The sequence below is a fragment of the Grammomys surdaster genome, unplaced genomic scaffold, assembly GCF_004785775.1.
Source record: "Grammomys surdaster isolate TR1022 unplaced genomic scaffold, NIH_TR_1.0 126071, whole genome shotgun sequence".
NCBI lineage: Eukaryota > Metazoa > Chordata > Mammalia > Rodentia > Muridae > Grammomys > Grammomys surdaster.
Window position 1 is genome coordinate 1,200,115 of NW_021620880.1, and position 17,361 is coordinate 1,217,475.

The 17,361-nt window shown below is 42.8% G+C and overlaps 1 protein-coding gene across 3 annotated transcripts in view; it reads right to left on the reverse strand.

The window, feature by feature from the left end:
* The window catches only part of Cttnbp2nl (CTTNBP2 N-terminal like), a 49,738-nt gene that overhangs the window by 17,216 nt on the left and 15,161 nt on the right, over positions 1–17,361 (reverse strand). For 2 of the 3 annotated variants that reach the window (XM_028755664.1, XM_028755665.1), the window contains one exon: positions 11,789–11,896. In XM_028755664.1, the coding sequence (XP_028611497.1) occupies positions 11,789–11,887 (99 nt within the window). In that variant the 5' untranslated portion in view covers positions 11,888–11,896. Of the gene's footprint in view, positions 1–11,788; positions 11,897–15,345; positions 15,429–17,361 lie in introns of those variants that run through there. The other variant, XM_028755667.1, reaches the window with a different exon arrangement.

Here is a 17,361-nt window from a genome sequence, read left to right on the forward strand (position 1 = left end):
GTGTGTGTGTGTGTGTGTGTGTGTGTGTGTGTGTGTGTGTGTGTGTGAGAGAGAGAGAGAGAGAGAGAGAGAGAGAAACAAGTTGCAATAAATACAAACCCCACAGAACTAGGGTAAGTAAATGCATTCTGAAAGTCGGCATCTGTAATTCAGACAGATACTCATAAAAGCCCTCAGATGGACAATGTGGGAAATATATTTTCTTTAAGTACCTAGAAGGTAAGGACAAAAACCACTGCACTGTTTAATACTGCACGGCTTGAGTAGCCTCAGTGGGAGAGGGTCTTACCTAGCATTTGTAAGGGCCTGGGTTTAGGGGTGAGAGTAGGATCAGGAGGAACTTGTGGGTGTTTGTTTTTCTTCTAATACAAAGCTCCCATTATTACCCATGGTGGGGGTGTAGACAAGAAAGGATACTAAGACAAAATGTTCACTGAAAGTTAAAACAGGGTGGGGGCTGGAGAGAAGGCTCGGCCATTAAGGGCACCAGCTGCTCTTCCAGAGGACCTGAATTGTACTCCCAGCATCCACATGACAGCTTACAAGTGCTTGCAACTCCAGTTCCAGAGGCTCTCTGACACCTTTCTTCTGGCCTCCACTGCTACCGCATGCATGTGGTGCACAGACATATGTGTAGGGAAAACACCTATATACATAACATAAAAATAATTTTTATTTTAAAAAATTAAAATGAGAAAATGTTTCATTACACGAACACAAGCAGTGGACAGAGAGGCGCAGAGCAGCCATCTGCATCCTTTACACAGATATGAAAGCAAACGCCGAGCCACGACTTCCTGTCTGAAGAACAAGCTGTTCCCAGAGATGTAAATAACGTGACTGGATGGGAATTATCAACAGTGGAAGTTATGAAACTTCTTTATTAGAGTTATGCCTCTCTTCTAAAAAGCACTAATAAATGCTATCTATTTTTGAGAACTGAAATGTTCATGTAAGACTTAAAGGGTCCCAACTCATTGTTCATGTGACACACAGTTGTGAGTACTTCAGAGGCTCTGGATACTGGGCTTCCAGACTTAGAGGAGACTGAGCACCAGCTCCCCATGGAATTACACCTGATGGAGGCCGAGAACTGCGATTTACACACAAAATAGAAAGATCCTTGTAATGTCCAATGCTGGTCAGAATTAACGAATTTTCACATTACTATAATACCCAGTGAGGACAACCAGAAAAGAGAAATCACATTAAGTGAATACAGGTTTTATAAAAAATATCCTAGGGTGCTCACTGGTTAAGCAAGCCTCCTGTCAGCTCCCAGTATACACTCCAGGCAATTCATTTGTAACTTCAGTTCCAAGACAAACACAAACATGCTAAATAGATAAATAGGTAAATGTAATTTTATAAAATAAACAAACAAAAGCCTCAAATACAACCAACCAACCAAACCAAACCACCCCCACAGTCTAAATGGCAAGATACAACACTATCCCAATGCAGTCATGAAATGTGCAAGAACAGCTGCTGAACTATACCATGAGAATCACAGAAAATTATTATTTTAGACAGCCATGGGGGGCACTTCATTTAAGAGGCATGTGGAAGAAAAAAATGATGAGAAATATTAAGATAAGAATGCCAATGACACCAAAACAACAAAGTTTAAAAAGATAAGAGGCTGGAGAGATGGCTCAGTATTTAAGAGCACTGGCTGCTCTTCCAAAGGACCCAGGTTCAATTCCCAGTATCCACATGGTGGTTCACAAGTATCTATTACTTCAGTCCCAGGGAAAGCCAATGCTCTCTTTTATCCTACACAAGCACTAGGAATGCACACAAGTGGTATACAGACATATATGCAGGTCAAAAACTTATACACATTAAAAAAAAAAAGTGTGATGGCCTGAGATGTATGGAGTTTGTTTGATGCCGTCAGCTACACACAACAGTCTCAAGAACTACCCTCAGCCCCTCCCAGACCACCAAAAATAAGCTGCTTAGGTTAATTTAATTAGAAGAGGTCATTAGGGGCTGGGGGCTCAGAGGTGGAATGTTTGTCTTATGTGTTGGCTAGGTTGTGGGTCTGATCTCCAGCATAGAGGGGTGGTAGGCATTAGAAGTTATATGTGCTCTCAGCAGGCAGAATTTTAGTTGAGTGATAGAGGTAAAAAGCAAAGGAGAGATGCAGGCACAGGAGGCAGAAGACAAGCAACACTGAATCACCAGTACACCAAGGAGATGAAGGATAGCAGGTGGCTCATAATGAAGAGTCTGGTCCAAACGGGCCTTACACCAGGGGCAAGAAGTAGTGTAAGGGAATAAATCGGAGGACCAAGAGATGGCCGAGAACTGATGAGTACACAAGGAAGCAAGGGAAAGAAGGCTGGGGAGATGCTCAGCTGGTGGAGTGCTTACCCAGTACGCAGTAACCCTGACTTCAAGCCACAGCCCATACAAAGTGGGCATGGGAGTGTACACCTAGACACCCCGGGACTCATCACATTTCACTGTTTAGTTAACTGAAGTCCTCGACTGCAACCCAATCTATTTCTGAGTCTGTGAGCTCTCCTGGGCCATTTTATCTATCTTTCCTCTCAGAAAGTCTTCCTGAATTCTGCCCCTGGGCCACTTCTAAGCAATCACGTATATTTAGATGCATATGTATAAAACCCAACAACACAGCTAAACTCTTGTCTCAGAGATCTAAGCCAGTGCATAGCAGTTTTCTTCTTAAAAAATACAACCACTTGGGCATGTGGGGAGACCGCTACAAGCTCAAGGTCAGCCTGAGTATGGGGTGCACAGTGGATTCAAGGCCAGTCTGGCATGCACAGTGAAAACCCAGGACATTCCACAGCTGCACTGGGTTATGCAGCTTTACTGACAGAAGGTTTACAATTCCCTGGTATTAAACAACGGTGCAATGAACATCCCTGTAAATGTAAGAACAGTTTTGTAGATGAGATAATTCTTTCCCTCCTTTCTTTAAAACAATTTCATACTTGTGTACTTGTGTGTGCCTGGGTGAGTATATGCCACTCATATACGGGTGCCATTAGTGTCCAGAAGAGGGTGCTGGACCTCTGGAGCTGCAGTTATAAGTGAAGCTACCTAATGTGGGTGCTGGGAACTGACCTCAGGTCCACTGAACTGCAGCAGGTACTCTGAACCACTGAGTCTTCTAGCCCCAGGGAGAAATTTATAGCGTTTCCTTTTAAGAATATTTACTTCTTACTGTGTGAGAGTGACCATGGCACAGTGTATGTGGAGATCAGGACAACTTTGTGAGCTAGCTTATTCCTTCTACCTTGACATGGGTTCTGAGAACTGAACTCAGGTCAGCAGCAGACTTTCATCACTGGGCAGCAAGTACCTTTACCTGCTGAGAGCCATCAGCCTTGGCAGCCCTACTTTTCCATCTAATAAAACTCCTAATATATTCTGTAAGTGTCTCCTTTCCACACAGGCTGTCAGCAAGCTGACAAGATGACTGAATACACTGCCTGACAGACCACAGATTTTACTTTAAACTAAAACTTCATAGCTTCCCTTGCTTCTTTCTATAGGAGCAGCTAGAAATAACCTCTGATTAAACCTAAATCACGAGGCCAACACATGCAAGGAGACACAATGACAGGAAGTCAAAATAACAGGAATAAGCAGCTTCCTTTTTCTATCAGTCTTAGTTTCAGGCTGAGTGACTGCAAAAGTACAGAGCGCCAACTGCCTGTTCTGAAGGGAGTGCCACTTCACAAGCAGAACCCCCTCCCTCCCACCCTCCTAGGCATAACAACCTCCCCCCACACATATTACACAGATCCCAGAGTTCACAGGAAAATGTGAGCCAAATGAGACATTCACTGGCACCTGTAATTACCCCTCACACAATCCACAGCAAGAATGGCATGTCACAGAAAGCTGTCTAGTGAACAGCTGACGCCACATAATTACTTTATGAGCTGGCTGATATATATGAGGTCCCATGGTTTCAGGAATGAAATTCAGATGTTTTATCACTTACGAGTACAAGCTTCTTGTTCTAAACATCCAGTTTATGAACAATCATCTAAAAAATGGCCTTTCCCCTTCTTGTGGCTCTTTCCTGCCAGGGCATCCCATCGGTACTTTCCTTCCACACACACATACACACACAGACACACACACATACACAAACACAGATACACAGACACACACACAGACACACACAGACATACACAGACACACACGTGCACAAGCGCACGCACACACACACAAACATACACACATGCAGAGTCAGACACACACCCGCTGGTGTCTGGAGGTCCTACCATACTCATGGAACAAGCTGAGGGGGAGAATGGAGAGGCTTTTGGAGGTTTCCCCCACTAGGCTATAACTTAGTATTTTCCATGTTATGGCTTTATGTTTCCACACACCACACTGTGGACAGTATTCCCTAGGACACACAAAGACCATTCTTGACTAATTTGGAGGTACTTCACTCTGATTCCATTGTAATTGTTGTAGAAAATTTTAATCCCAATCCAAGGTTTCTACCTGTCTTTAATCATTCAGTTCCTAGATAAAAGACACAAACTTTTATTATTTACAATATAGTTTAAACAGCACAAGAGCTGGGCAGATATTTACCCTCTGTGCTATTAGAATTTACTTTCCTATTGATAACCCTGAGTTATTACTTACTATGTTTCATCTGGATGCTTTTAACTCCAATTGGCCAGCCTTCGGGGCCACGTTTTCATGACTCACCTAACCCATGGAGACTTTCTCTCCTCCTCACCTCTTCTCTCCCTGGTGGTTCTCTTGACAGCCTCAGGTTCTGGAACCTAAACCCTGCTCATGTCTCTTCTGTGCTTGCTGCTCAATGACAAAAGTCTACTGACCTGAGTTCAGTCAAGGTGGAAGGAATAATCCAACTCACCAAGTTGTCCTGACCTCTACACACACAGCATGGCATGCTCACTCTCACACAGTAAGAAGTGAATTTTCTTAAAAGGAAAAGCTATAAATTTCTCCTGGGGGCTAGAGAGATGGCTCAGTGGTTCAGAATACCTATTGCTCTTTGGCATCTTTATTCACCAACCAAAAATAACTTAAGGGCAAGGACACATAGGGTCACTTGGGTCTATGTGAGGACTCTCTTGTCCTGGGGGCAAACAGGTCTTGGGGTCCCCACACTTAGCATTACAATACATAGCAAAATCCAAATGTCAACAGTAATTTTCTGGACCAGACCCTACTATGAGGTGCTAGGCTTTCCTAGCATTTCTGCTGCTGTGAATTCTGCTGCTGTGAATTCTGCTGCTAAGAACAGTCTTCCTCAGGTGCAGCTTTACTCAGGAGGCCGAGGGAGGAGGAGGGTAACTGTCAGACAAATGGGCTACATAGTGAGACTGTCTCAGAACACCACTGATGACATTTAAACACTTAAGATCATTAGTCAATAAAAAATAAAAAAATAAAATTAAAGTAAGAAGCTGGGTGGTAGTGGTACAATGCCTTTAACCCCAGCACCCAGGAGGCAGAAGCAGGCAGATCTCTGAGTTTGGAGCCAGTCTGGTCTATAGAGTGAGTTCCAGGACAGCCTGTCTCAACCACAACCACCACCACCACCACCACCACCACCACCACCACCACCAAATCAAACAACCCCAAACCCCCAAACCAAATCAAAGCGAACAAGGAAGGAAGGAAGGAAGGAAGGAAGGAAGGAAGGAAGGAAGGAAGGAAGGACGGAAGACTGGTGTTGGGACTAGAACCTGTAGCCAAGGCAGGGCTGCTGAGTTTCAAGTCAGCCTGGGTTATAGGGTCTCATACAACAATAGCACTGAAATAAAAGTGAATTATGGCACACCTGTTAAATTGGCTAAAATCACAAGGGGGTTGTACTAAATGCTGGTGGAGCTTAACTAACTCATGATGGGGAGCATAAAATAATTTAGCACGCTGGAAAATTACTTTGACAGTTTCTTAAAAATTAAACATGATCTTGGCATAGCAGCTAATGTAATCCTAACACAATATTTTCATCCTCTGTCTCTCTGTCTCTCTGTATGTGTCTCTCTCTCTCTCTCTCTCTCTCTCTCTCTCTCTCTCTCACACACACACACACACACACACACACACACACACAAATATATACCTATTATTTAACAGTCATTCCATTCCTAAGTATTTAACCAAAAGGGCTTATTTAACCAAAAGAACTTACAACACACATCCACACAAAGCCTTGTACAGGTAAATGTTCACAGTGGCTTTAATTATCATAACACAGAGCTAGAAATAGTACAGATACTAGTATGAATAGATAAAACAAACTGTGACGTATGTATACATGTAGTTGAATACCATTCAGTCTTAAATCAACTATCAATATATAGATATACATATATTGTATACATATTGATATACATTATAATATATATACATAATAAACAATCATGCATAGTAGCAGCTTGTCTCTAACTTATCTTCTTTGAAGATTTATTCATTAATTAAATGTATCAGTGCTTTATCTGCATGTACATATTGCATGCCAGAAGAGGGCATCAGATCCCACTATAGATGGTTGTGAGCCACCGTGTGGTTGCTGGGAATTAAACTCAGGATCTCTGGAAGAATAGCCAGTGCTCCTAACCGATGAGCCATTTCCCCAGCTCCAACTTCTTATCTTTATACCCATGGATTAAGGCATCTTGCAGCCATCATCAGAGGAGCTTCTTTTTGCAGTAGACAGCAACTAATAGAGACCTACTCTAGTCAACATGCAGAGAACCTGTGAAGTGCTCTGCTGAATGAGATATCTAAATCATAGTCCCTTCCCTCAAGGCTCAGGGAGCATCGAAAAGGAGCTAGAAAGTCTTTATACGAGCCAGAAGTAGTGGATGTGTGCAGAGAAACAGAAGTTGCTGGGCATGGCAGGGCAGGGCACCTATTACACACATGACCCCAGAGGCTGCATGCTTAAGACCCACACAAGGTTAAGCCAGCCAAAATCCAAGTGTGGATGGGTGAGAGGTTCATCAAGTTCCACCCCTAGCTGAGAAGTTACTGGCAATGATGGCTGATGGGGGTATGGGAGGATGCTGGTTTCTCCAGGGATGTGGCCTAGACTCCAGTGGACGGTCCTGTGGCCATGCACATCAGTCAGCATTATATGGACTCAGTGGGTTTAAAACAGAGCACATCAAGTTGAGAGGAAAAAGTGGCAGGGGGCAGATAAGGGGGAGACTGGAGGGGAGGGAATCAGGTGGATTTGATCAAAACTTGTCATTTGCATATATAAAACTCTCAAACAATAAAAACAGTCATGTAGAGCTGAAGAAGTCTACCTTCCTAGAACTAAGAGAATATGTTTTGTACAATTCCATAAAGTCATAATGTAACATGTCTGGGTACAGAAAGCAAACCAGGGACTCAGGAGCACAGGGTGGGGATGTAGGCAGAGTGGATTAAAAGGGCACAAAGATCTTAGGGGTGATGGACACATGCCCTTGTGACTATGGAAATGGTCCCATGGGATACACACATCCAAACAGTTCAGAGCACACTTGTGAGCCCAGCACTCTGGCAGAGACAAAGGGATCTTGAGCTCAAGGCCAGTTTGGGCTGAATGGTGAGACTGTCTCAAAAACACAAAATATGGAGGGGTCTGGGTGGGGGAGTTATAACAGATCATCTGTTCTAAGCCACAAAGTCAACCGTAACGTTTGCCAGCTGTTTCAAAAGTCATACATTTTGCTATCAGGATAGGGATGGAGTAATTCCAAACCAGCACTGCTGGTGACAACAGAAAGTGGCCCTCAGAAATAAGCGTTGTATCTTCCTTGCAGTGTCTCATCAGCATGGTTTGCTCTATGAACATAATTCTGTCCTAAACCAATGAACTGTGTAATGAAGGTAAAGACTGTAATGATTGGTAAAGCCGTAAGCTCTGTCTAGTATCTCATCCAGCCAAGAGCCATAACATCTGTGTTTGTGTACGTATGTGCTTGTGTGGTCGGGTGCACATGTGTGCTAATGATGGCGGCAGATGTCTTCCTTGATTATTTTCCATCTTGTTTTGAGATAGATTCTATGTTGATACAGCTAAGTGTGTTCTGTATCAGAGGAAGACATGTGTGTGGAATGTAGAACATGCCCAGCACAAAGGGAAAAGCAAAGCATGTGCTCTAGAGTTGATTGGCAGTCAGTTCTGTTTCCAGAGTTTTTAAATGGCTACTGCTTCCAGTTCCCCGGCCTCCTCTGCAGCAGGCTCAGAGCATTCAGCAAGCCATTTTCTAGATCTGCATGGAATTACTTAACTGGGGCTTTCCTGCTGGACTTTGTCAGCTCCACCCTGGGCTTCTGAGCAATGTGATTTTCCTTTTCTGTTGAGGGACTTTTTATAGTGCTCTTGATCAGGAAAGTAAGTTTACTTTTGACTTTCATGAAGACTGTTTTTCCTTGGCACATGTTTCTAACATCAAAAATCACTTTTACATAAGGTTCAATTAGGACCAAACATAGTATAAATGGTCTCTTTAACAAATAAAGTTCATATACAGGAAGACTGGATATTACATTATAGAAACACTGCCTTTCATGGCTTTACTGCAAACACGTTTTGGTTGCAACAGAGCAGGGCAGGGCGGCTTCCATGGGTAGGAGAAGCTCCCTACCCGGGGACTACAGGAGATGCCATGCGATCTGGCAACAACTTCAGAGAATGAATAAAGCTCTTTTACAATCCAGGCTCTACAGTCAGATCCACTTTACAAACCGTAGGACATTTATAATCTTTCCCTAAAGAAACAAAACCTGTCAATGTGACCTGACAGTCACTGAGAAGCAACAGGTAGCCATATGGTTTTGTTCAGAGAACACAAACTTAAATGGAAGGAGAAAAAGAGATTTTCCTTTCTCTTTGAAAGCAAACAGAAAAGACCATTCAAAGTTGTTTAAGACAAAGACCAAACTGAACACATCTGGAACACAACTATACTCTCAGTACTTGGGAGACAGAGGCAAAAAGATCTCTTGAAAGCCTGAGGTCCAGGAGAGCCAGTGAGACCCTGTATCAAAAGCAAGGGTTGGAGGGAATGGCCTGGAGAGATAAAGAGATGGCTCGGTGGCTAACGGGGCATACTCATCTTGCAGAGGATCTGAATCTGGTTCCCAGCATCCACTTCAGACAGCTCACTACATTCCAGCTGAAAGGGATTCAATGCTTCTGGCTTCCCAGAGAACCTTCACTCATTTCTATGTGCTCATGCACACAAGTACATAAGTAAAAATAAATAAATCTTAAGAAAAAAAAAACAAAAAAAACCCAAAGACCAAAGCCTTTCAACTCACTGAAATATGAAATATAAACTAATACAATGAAAATCATTGTTAGTACAAAATTTCCAACAGGTATTTGTTGTTAAGAAAAAGTGCTGTAAGGCAGCAACATTGTGGTATTGCTACAGAACCAACCAACCGACCGACCGACCACCCACCCACCCACCCACTACCCCACAAATTAAATGAGATCTCTTTTTAATGTAAACAATCTGGTAAGGGGCTGGAGAGACAGCTTAATAATAAGAGCGAGGTGGCTCAGCAGGGCGGCAGTGACCCACACCTTTAATCCCAGTGCTCAGGAGGCAGAGGCAGGCGGATTTCTATGAGTTAGAGGATAACCTAGTCTATAGAGTGAGTTTCAGGACATCCATGGCTACACAGAAAAACCCTGTCTTGGGTGGGGAGGAAGTATGGTCTGTAACTCTAGTTTCAGGGAACCTGGTTCCCTCCTCTGGCTTCACAGGCACCAGGTATACACACAGTGCACATACAAAACCATGAAGGTAAAACACTCATACACATAAATACAAATAAACCCAAAAGCACAACAACAAAGAATCTTATTGATGTCTGGGTCGACTCTAACCACAGCTATGGACAACTGTGTCCCAACAGATGTTTAACGATACGTGTCTGTGGCAGAACTAAACTGGCGGGAGGCTGAGCTCAGTTATGTCACCATAGGCCATAGGCCCAGTCTATCATTGGCCCAATTCTGAATGTCACTGGCTATCAAAACAGAACCCTTAGAGAGCTTCTACTTCTTGATTCCTTTCAACGTCTCAGACTATAATAAAGAGAAGTAGATGCATGCAGAAAATCCATACAACAAGCAGCCAAGGCTGCCTGTGGCAGAGCACAGTCCTTACTAACTCCAAACACCCGTCCTGAAGCACTGTGGCAGTCTTAGGGCAATGTATCACTGGTAGTCATTTTATTTGTTCGACAAATATTTGGAGCTAGGAATGTGGCTTAGTGATTGGACACGTATTCAGTGTGGCCACAGGCCTGAGTTAATCTTCAACAACAAAAATTACTACAACAAACATTTACCAAGTATATACATCAGGCTCTGACAGGCTTATGGGAGAGTGAATGGTGGAGTGACAAATGCAGCAGGTGCCGTTCTGTGACCTCTCAGGCTAGGGAAACCATCAGAGCACAACTCAGGACATGCTCTGATTCTTTCCATTATAGGTATCATCTCCCCATCAGTTTTGAGGGGATGAAGGCAGATGATAAGGGAGAGGAAGACTGAACAACAACAGGTACTATGAGGGTTTAGAACGGGCTCAAACCTTCCTTGGTACTTCTGTTCTAATGATGTCCTGAGGCAAATCTTATGAGTAAAGTTGGCCTTTCCAGTCAGCAAAATCAATCAATCAACCAACCAACCAACCAACCAACCAACCAACCAACCAACCAGCATAATAAAGAAATAAACCAGCATCACTCTAACCTTATCAGCTATAGAAACGATAGGTTTTACTTAATTGCATTTTGCAGGGATCCATTTGTCTTTGGCAGACTCAAATCTCACCTTCTTTGTTTATTGTCCTCTGCCTCTGGGGAGTATCATCTGTGCAGATTCAACAGATACTCTGAAAAGTCTTTTCTCATCCTTTCTAAGTATGCGAAGACAGAAAGAGGAATCCCCATGCACGTGTAAAGAGCTCCTACTGAAGGGGTTGATCTGCTTGGACTTCTTAAGGCTCTGTAGTGTTTCCTCAGACAGCCCATCCCACTAACCTGTCTCTCTTGTCCTTTGCATTTTAACAGGTAACAAATTAAGTAACAACAGCTTTTGTTTGTTTGTTTTTGAGACAGGGTTTCTCTGTGTAGCCTTGGCTGTCCTGGAACTCTGTCGACCAGGCTGGCCTCTTAACTCTGAGATCTGACTACCTCTGTCTCCCGAGTGCTGGGATTATAGGTGTGTGCCACCACCACCTGGCTAAACAAAAGATTTTTTTTAATTGTGTTGGTAGCACAGATAGTTTTATGGAAATCTTAATGTTCTGGACATCAGACCCTGAAACAAATATATATATGTGTGTGTGTGTGTGTGTGTATATATATATTTGTGTGTGTTGGTGTGTCTCATGAAGTGGATCTCAGCAAGTTCTCAAAATGGCCAACATTTAAAAACAGCCAAAACACAATAAAAATACAAGGTTTAAGGTTTAGAAACCTAGTAGAGACCAATGGAGCTATTCTGAGGGCAGAAGGCTTCAACATTTCTTTCCCTCTTGGTTTACTTGAGACAAGGTCTATAGAGCCTTGTCTGACCTTGTAAATTGCTCTGTAGGCCAAGATGGACTCAAACTCAGAGGTCTGTCTGCCTCTGCCTCCCAAGCACCACAAGTAAAGGTGTGCACTACCACGTTAAGCCTAGAATTCTTGACACAAATGACACCAATACCCACATAAAATAAATAAACTGGAGAAACGACTCACAGCATAGGATAAGCAGTCAGTCTCCCCTCCCCCTCCGTACCTTTAAAGCCTCTATAACAAGGTCCCTTGCTTCAAGTTCTCCTTCAAGAATACTGAACAGTGTCAGGAGTTCAGGCTTGCTGAGTTTTTCCAGATTCATCCTGAAAGTCTTAAACAAAGGCAAAAATCAGTCTTCAGAAGAAGAACTTGATCAGAGTAAAGGAAAAAGACAAGATACAAGAGCAAAATGTATAGCACGGTACCCTTTAGACCTGCAATTCAAAACACCACCAAAGTTTCTTGATGTTAATCATAAACTGAGCAGGAAGAGAAAAAGAAAATCCACTGTAAATTATTGATTCCATCACCAAGATCAATTATTCATTATCTTTTCCAGGCTGGTTTGCAACCTGGGTCTCAAAAAGGGCAGGGAACGGATTCTGTCTGCTAGAAACTCAGGTAGAACTGTCTTCCATTGGACAGCATTTCACTAGAGAACTACTGCATCTCATAGAGATCCCCCAGTCTTAGACAACAGAACTTGAAAACTGTACAGAACATTCTAGCATCTCTCTTCACTTGGTTGAGTGAAGTTCAAGAGAAGGTAATGCTTGCTCAAAGTGTAGGAATAGCTGAGAGTGTAACACAAACTTTAAATTGTTTCTGACAGAAAGTAGGGATCACAATGTTTACACATCCTTCAGCAACACAGACTTAAACACAAATATATGCAAGTAAACATCCATCTTCATCTTTTTAAAAGGTTTTTTAAAAATGATGTTTCTGTGTGCAGGTTTACGCATGAGGACAGGGCCCTTGGAGGCCTTAGGGGACTGGATTCCTCTGGGCTGGAGTTATATTAGGCTGTGAGCTGTCTGATGCGGGTGCACAGGACTGAATGTGGGCATCCTGTAAGAGCATCAGGTGCCCTTAACCACTATCCATCTCTCCAGCCCTGTAGTCTCCTATGTGGTACAAGCTGGCCTAAAACTCACTAAATCATTTTGGTTCACCGTGAATTCTCAACCCTGCTACCTCAGGCTCCAGAGTGTCAAGTGTGAGTCAGTATGCTCGGTTATAAATATGCTTCTAGTAATAAGTTAAACTACCTTCTTTAACTATCTCAGTTAGCCAGGCTACTACAAATTTTACTTTTTATGACCATTATTTTGTTTTCCTGAGATATGAACTAAGTAGTGTAGCCTGGCCTAACCTCCTGTGTAGATCAGGCTGGCCTTAAGCTTCTAGTGAGCCTCACTCAGCCTTTATTTCCTAAGGCCAGGGTTACAGCAGGTACTCCTTATACATCACGATGGCTTTCTTAAAGACATTGTCATTCAATTCTATCACATACTTTGACCACATTCACCTCCTCAATCATTCTCCTTCCCCCCACCCCAACACCTGTCTCCTTCCTCTCCCAATCTAGCTTCTACTCCCATGTCACATGTGTGTGTGTGGTCTTAGGTATCTATGGAAAGTCTACAAGTGAGAAAAAATGTAATTTTTGTTTACTATGCTTGATATGATCTCTAGTTGGATGCATTTACTCTGCAAGTGAGATTAATTTATTCTTCCTTACGGATGGATAAAATACCATTGTGCATATACACACTTTCTTTACCTCCTCAGATGTTAGCAGAAATACCTCAGCTCATTATTATTTGGCTATTATGAATACTGCTACAATGAACATGAGTCCTGTGGGTGTTTATCCAGGCATGCTGTAGCAGGGGTCTAATTTTAGTTTTCTAAGAAACTGTAATATTGACTTCTATACCTGCAGAGTAGATCTCAGTGCCCTGGAGGACCTGGAGAGTATGATTCTTTTAGGCTATCTTTCTTAGGTTTAGCTCCTTCCCCTTGTCCACTCTCTTCCTTCTGTGTCTTCATACAGTTATGGCTGGCCTTGAATTTGCACAATCTTCCTGCTTTTGCTTCCCAAGTCCTGGAATCACAGTTATGGACCATCACTTGGCCCTATCACTGTCTGAAAACTGGCTTTCAGCGCATTTATCTGTCAGCTAAGGATGTCAACTTTTTTTTTTTTTCATGTTTACTGGCCATTTGCACTTCTTCATTTGAAAAGTGTCTGTTTCATATTCATTTATTAACGAGGTTGTTTTACTTTCTTGTCATTTTTACTTATTTTATATATGTTTATTTTTGTGTGTTGTATATGTGTGCACACATATGTGCCATGGCATATGTATGACGGTCAGAGAACAACCTGTGGGGTTGGTTCTCATTCCACCATGTGGGTTCCAGTAATCCAGTTCAGGTTGCCAGACTTGAAAGGAAGTGTTTTGGTTTTTTTTTTTTTTTTTTTTTTTTGGGGAAGGGTTTTTGTGTATACCCCCGGGGGTCCGGGAAAACATTCTGTAGACCAGGCTGGCCTCGAACTCAGAAATCCGCCTGCCTCTGCCTCCCAAGTGCTGGGATTAAAGGCGTGCGCCACCACCGCCCGGCCGTGTTTTGGTTTTTTTTTTTGTTTTTTTGTTTTTTTCCATCTGAGCTGTTTTTGTTATTGTGCCTACAGTGTAACTTCAGACCTGTAGTATGGGTACACAATATGAGTATAGTTTTACTGGAGGTACTGGGACACCTCCAACATTACTCCAGCTCAGGGTTGCTTGGGCTGTTCTAGGTTTTCTGTGCTTCTTTGTTTTAGGCTTGTTTTTCCTATTTATATAGTGAGGAACGTTACTGGAATTTTGATGGGGATTTCACAGATTCTGTAGATTGCTTTTGATGAATGTTATTTTCATTGTTATCAATTCTGCTGACCCATGAACATCGAAGATCTTTCCGTCTTCCAGTCTTCCTCAATTAGTCTCCAGGGTTCTCACTGTAGAAACCTTCTACTTCCTGGTTAGGTTCACTCCTTGGCGCTTTAGTTCTTATTTTTGAAGCTGTCATGAACAGGGCTGCTCTCTCGAGTCCTTTCTCACAGTGTCTGCTGCTGGCATGTAGGAAAGGGACTGATTTCTATGCCGATTCTGTATTATCCTGCTTTTCTCAGTGTTTACCAGTTCTAAGAGCTGTTTTCAGTCAATCTGTCTAACAAGTTCATATTTTCTAGAAGGATCTGTTAAATAGTGTGGCACCTAGTCAGTCTCCTGTCTCAAAACACATGTAGGCAGACCTACAAAGGAGCTCTGGCAGTGAACACAGTACCAGAGTCTATAGCTTCCAAGGGAGTACAAATACTATTTTCCTTCTACTTTTTCTTCCCAAACTGTAACTGTCACACTTTTTCTTTCGAATGAAGGCAATGTGATGAGTTCAAGTACTCCCCAGAACTCAAAGAAGCCACTAACTCCAGGGCTACTATACTGAAGCAGAGGAAAAAACACACAGATATGTACTTTGATGTCTCATCAGAGCATGTTCTAGCATGGAACTTGGAAATCTCTTACCATACAGAAAAATGTCCTTAATGTTTGTAACTTTGGTTCTAACTGCTAACTTCCCCAAGTGAATTCCAGCCTCTGGTGGGTCTTGAGTAGTATTAAAGACTATGTGCCATAAGTTATTGTGAAAATAAAAAAAAGAAAAAGAAAACAATCTCAATTAGAAATCCTCAACAAACTTAATAAAGCTGCCTATCAGTCCTACCTCAAAGCTGTATCAGGCACAACGAAGACTTCACCTCTTGGCAGCCACAGCGAGGTCTGAATCTTCCTGAGTGACTGGGAGACTTCCTCTTACAGATGCATTTCAGGAAGACAGGGCTTTAGAAATCTTTACTTATATGTCCAGTGCTGTTTAAGGACTACCTTCCTTCCTTGTTTGGTTTTGTTTGTTTTATTTCTGAGATAGGGTCTTACTCTGTGGTCCACACTAGACTAGGCATGAACTTGCAGCAATCTTCCTGCCTTACCCTCTCTCATGCTGAAATCACATGCATAAGCCACCACACCTGGCTCAGTAACTTTAAAATTTTGTTTTACTTAAACTTTAAACTTATCTACTTGTTGCTGTGCAGGTGTGGGTATGAGGAATGTGTGCCATGGTGTGCCTATGGAGGTTAGATGACAACCTGCAGCAGTCACCTCTCTCCTTTAGCTTGGGTCCCAAGGATCGAACTTGGGTCATCAGGCTTGAACAAGTCATTTTATCCAACGAGCCATCTCACTGGTCTTGATTTAATTATCATTGTATATTTTAAGATTCTATCATTTACTTATGTGTGTATGTACATCTGTGAGTGTGTATGTGCACATGAATACAGGTGCCCATAGAGGCCAGAAGAGAATGATGATCCCCTGAAGCTGGAGTTGCAGGGAGCTGTGAGCTGCCCTACATGGATGCTGGGAACCAAACTCAGGTTCCATAAAAGAGCAACGAGTGCTCTCTTTTTCTTTTGTGGGCATGAGCCATCACACCAGGCTGTGGAACAAGCACTCTTAACCACTGAGCGATCTCCCAGCTCTCCGCTTCAGTAATTAATAACTACTATTCTTTCATTTTCTAAAATAACTCCAAGGAAGGCATTAGGAAAGCTTCCCCTCTGCAGTCAGGACACACCCACAGGCCATAGCACCAGGAGTGAAGCATGTGGAGAAATGAAACACCTGGAGCGTCGTGCTGGCTTCTTACTTTTACTTCCCTCACCAAGACCACAGGTAGAGGGGATGTCCTATTATGCTCCTCCTCGCTTTCCCCATGATGCTAAGCAGTATAATGGGCAGATGGGAAAGGCACTCCCCAAATACCAATGGAGCAGAGTAAAGCCGCTGGACATATAAGCATCAAGGCAGGACGGCGGCAACAATGGTGAAAAACGGCTATTCATATTTCTTTTCTCCAATATTTTCAGAGTCGTCAAACTTTTGTTTAGAGGTTTAAAAGTATGACCAAAAGAGGTTCAAAAGCAGCCATGCTCTTTCAGTAAAGCACAGAGCGTTACTGAGAAGAGCAGAATGCCAGTCCTCGATGGGGCAGGAACAGCTAGATGGCCTTGAGGAACACATACTTAGTTGTGTTTCTTAACAGGTAAAACAAAACCAATTAGGTGCTCTCCAAAGTCCCTCTTAGTTCCGCTCTAAATAAGCATAAAGACTGGAGGTGAAGTCAGTGTAGACTGCCAGCCTAGAAGGGGCTGGGCTTTACCCCTACTATACAAATTTAATTATACCCAAATCAAGTCTCTGACCTGGTACTTCTCCATCAAAGAATAAAATTTCTATCATCTTCAGAGTCACTTGAATTAGAAAACAGTCTAGCCTACACAAGAAAAATCCATTCTTTATTAGTGATATGAAAAAAAAATACTCTGGGGCTGGAAAGATGTCTACTGGGTAAACTGCTTGCTGTGCAAGCGTAAGGACCAAGCTCAGATCCTCAGCACCCACATACAAAGTCGGGTATGGCAGCATGCACCTGGAACCCCAGGCAGGACTGGAGAGGACAGAGACAGGCAGACAGATCCCTAGAGCCCACTGACCAGGTAATCGAGCCAACTAATGAGCACTAGGTTCAGTGAGACACCATGTCTCAAGAAATACAGTGAAGAGCAATACAGAAAGATATCCTTTGGTCTCTGTACAAGCATGCACAGGGGTATGTATCATACATATCAGTGACACACACACACACACACACACACACACACACACACACACACACACA